Consider the following 2906-nt stretch of genomic DNA (forward strand, 5'->3'; position numbering starts at 1 on the left):
CTTTTTTTGAGATGTGTTGATGCCATGAAATTTTAAAATCAACTTTTCAACTTTTCAACATTTTCTCAGTTTAAACATTTGATATGTCATCTATGTTGTATTCTGAATAAAATATTGAAATTTGAAACTTCCACATCATTGCATTGTTTTTATTCAAAATTTGTACAGTGTCCCAACTTTTCTGGAATCAGGTTTGTACATTAACTAACGTTAACAAATGACACCTTATTGTAAAGTGTTACCGACTCTTTTTATGAGGTTAGAAATAGGGCTGAAAGATGAATCGTATTTTCATTGTCATTGCAGTATGAACATGTTATTTAGCAATGGGCACCGAAACGTGCTATGAAATAGCAGAGTTGGTGGATTTAGGCCATATTTTCTTCTCACCAGCTCCAAGTAGAGCTCCGCTCCAGCTCTCACACCCAAAGGCTCTTTTAAGAGCCACCCATTTTCTCACTGAAAGGGCAGCTGATGTTAATATTTTAGTTTTAAGCTTCAAACACGAATGGAATGAAGTGTTTGCTTAATCATAGAAGCTGAACCCGCGTACTGCAACTTCAGAATCGATCGAGATGGCACTACAACGCTTTTGTTTAAGAATCAAATTGCAACAGTTGTGTTTGAATTAATGCTTATTAGTGAAGATCAAGTGTTACTCAAAATACTCTTAAATAAATTTATAAATGAAACATTTAAAAAGGCCAGAAAAAAATAGAACATCAAAGTACACATCTAAATTAAATGACTGAACAAAAAAAAAAAGACTAAAATAAATAATGTAGTAAATATACTTCAAAGATTGGGGGGGGTATCTGTCAATGACTTGCACGAAAACCAGCAACGTACTGGACCCGATTTTTATATAAAGTATATTATTATGTAAAAAATAATATTATATGTATAATAAAGTATAATTATATTGTATTATATTATATTATAATATTTAGTATATCCGAGTTGTCTGGATCGCAGCATTAGGTTAACATTTAAATAAACAAGCGTGTACTACAATAACGAGCCATTCTATTCATAGGTTTCATGTGACGTCACACAGCGGCCGCCATTTGTAGGATCGAACTGCAACATGCCGTCTATCTGCTGTGCTGTGTGTTGTGATAACAGCAAATCGCAAAGCAAAGGATTAACGTTTTACAACATCCCCAAAAACACTGAGCGTCGTCAGAAATGGATTGCTGCTATCAAGATCACTGGACTCCTACAGAACACTCCAGACTGTGCAGTAAGCACTTTATTTTGGGTAAGTAAGTTATCGCTAAATTACGTTAAGTGTTAGCAAACGTTAGCTGTCCTTACATTAGTATTTGCTGACAAATTAAATTATGTAAAGTGTCGCTGACTAGTTTCCAGGCAAAATAGGTAATCTGTGTCGCTGGCTAACGCTAGTTAAGGTATGTCCACTGTTTGAGTAACTAATTATCAAGTAGGTATTAACGTTAATTGTTGTCTCATTCTATCCCTGCAGGCAAGAAAAGTGATAATCCTCTGAACCCTGATTATGTGCCAAGTCTCTTTGCCTACCTGTCACCCGAGCAACGCCAAAGAAAAATCAATTACTACAAGAAATTTGAGCAAACACAAGCTGTCAAAAGAAAGAGATGTTGTACCGGTGATGTGTCAATGTCACCCCGTGATTACTGTACTCACATGGAGACTGACTACAGTGACAACTTTCCTGAGGATAGCGGGCAGAGTGGGGAACATAGCTACTGTAAAGACCCTATCCATACTGAGAGCAGTGTTGTATGCCCCAATGAAGCCTGCAAAGCAACTGTTAAGAAACTGACAGAAGAGTGTACCAGATTGAGGGCAGAGGTCTATCAGCTTCGGGACAGGGTAAGCAAGTTATCTTTCCAGCAGGAGATGTTCAAGGACAATGATGAGATGGTCCTGGACTTAACTGGACTTCCATCCTATGCCAAGATGATGGTCGTGTTCACCTTCTTGTCCGGATTCCTAAAGGAGGGACCTGGACTGACTCCTTTTCACTGCTTTTTAATGACTCTAATGAGAATGAGATTGGATTTACCTCTCCACTTCTTGACATATATATTTCATGTGTCAAAGCCTACTGCGAGTCTAATTTTTAATAGTACATTAAATGTCATGTACAGTAGGTTGTCTTCATTCATAGTGTGGCCCAGTAAGGAGCAGATTCAAATCCCCATGTGTTTCAAAAACAGTAGTTACAGAAATTGTACTTCCATAATAGATTGTTTTGAAATTTTCATTGAGAAGCCTAAGAACATAAGAGCAAGAGCTCAAACATATTCACAGTATAAGCATCATAATACAGTGAAGTACTTGATATCAATAACTCCACAGGGAGTCATATCATTTGTGTCTACTGGTTGGGGGGGGCGAACAAGTGATAAGCACTTGACCGAAAACTGCGGCTACCTGGAAAATCTGTCACCTGGTGATGTGGTCTTGGCAGATCGAGGGTTTACCATAGGAGATGCTGTGGGCTTGTACAGTGCTCATCTCAAAATACCTGCCTTCACTAAAGGGAAACAGCAACTACACCCAAGTGAACTTGAAACAACGAGGGGACTAGCAGCTGTCCGGATCCATGTGGAACGTGTCATTGGTCTCGTGAGGAACAAGTACACAATCTTACAAAGCACAATACCTATCACTCTTTGCCAGACTACAACTCCAGGAGAGCTTACATCTCTTGACAAGATGGTCAGAGTCTGCTGTGCTCTTTGTAACATTTGCCCATCTGTTGTGCCCTTAGAATAGAGACTGTTTAAGTAGAATGGAGATTATTTAATTGTGTCCCCAGTGTAACACATAACAGTATTAACTGTTGTTTGTTCTCATACAAGTCTATTTAAGTCTGTTTTTATTTGCAATAAAAAAAAACAGGTGGCAGTAAAATA

General features: G+C 38.0%; 1 protein-coding gene across 1 annotated transcript; it reads left to right on the forward strand.

The window, feature by feature from the left end:
- Nucleotides 1-1106: 1106 nt before the first annotated feature.
- LOC107576409 (uncharacterized) lies at nucleotides 1107-2702 on the forward strand. The gene is made up of 3 exons (XM_016262592.1): nucleotides 1107-1261; nucleotides 1487-2164; nucleotides 2671-2702. The coding sequence occupies exons 1-3, from the start codon at nucleotides 1189-1191 to the stop codon at nucleotides 2700-2702; spliced, it is 783 nt and encodes a 260-aa protein (XP_016118078.1). The 5' UTR covers nucleotides 1107-1188.
- The last annotated feature ends 204 nt before the right edge of the window (nucleotides 2703-2906 follow it).

The sequence above is a fragment of the Sinocyclocheilus grahami genome, unplaced genomic scaffold, assembly GCF_001515645.1.
Source record: "Sinocyclocheilus grahami isolate Dianchi unplaced genomic scaffold, SAMN03320097.WGS_v1.1 scaffold3644.1, whole genome shotgun sequence".
In the NCBI taxonomy this organism is placed as follows: domain Eukaryota; kingdom Metazoa; phylum Chordata; class Actinopteri; order Cypriniformes; family Cyprinidae; genus Sinocyclocheilus; species Sinocyclocheilus grahami.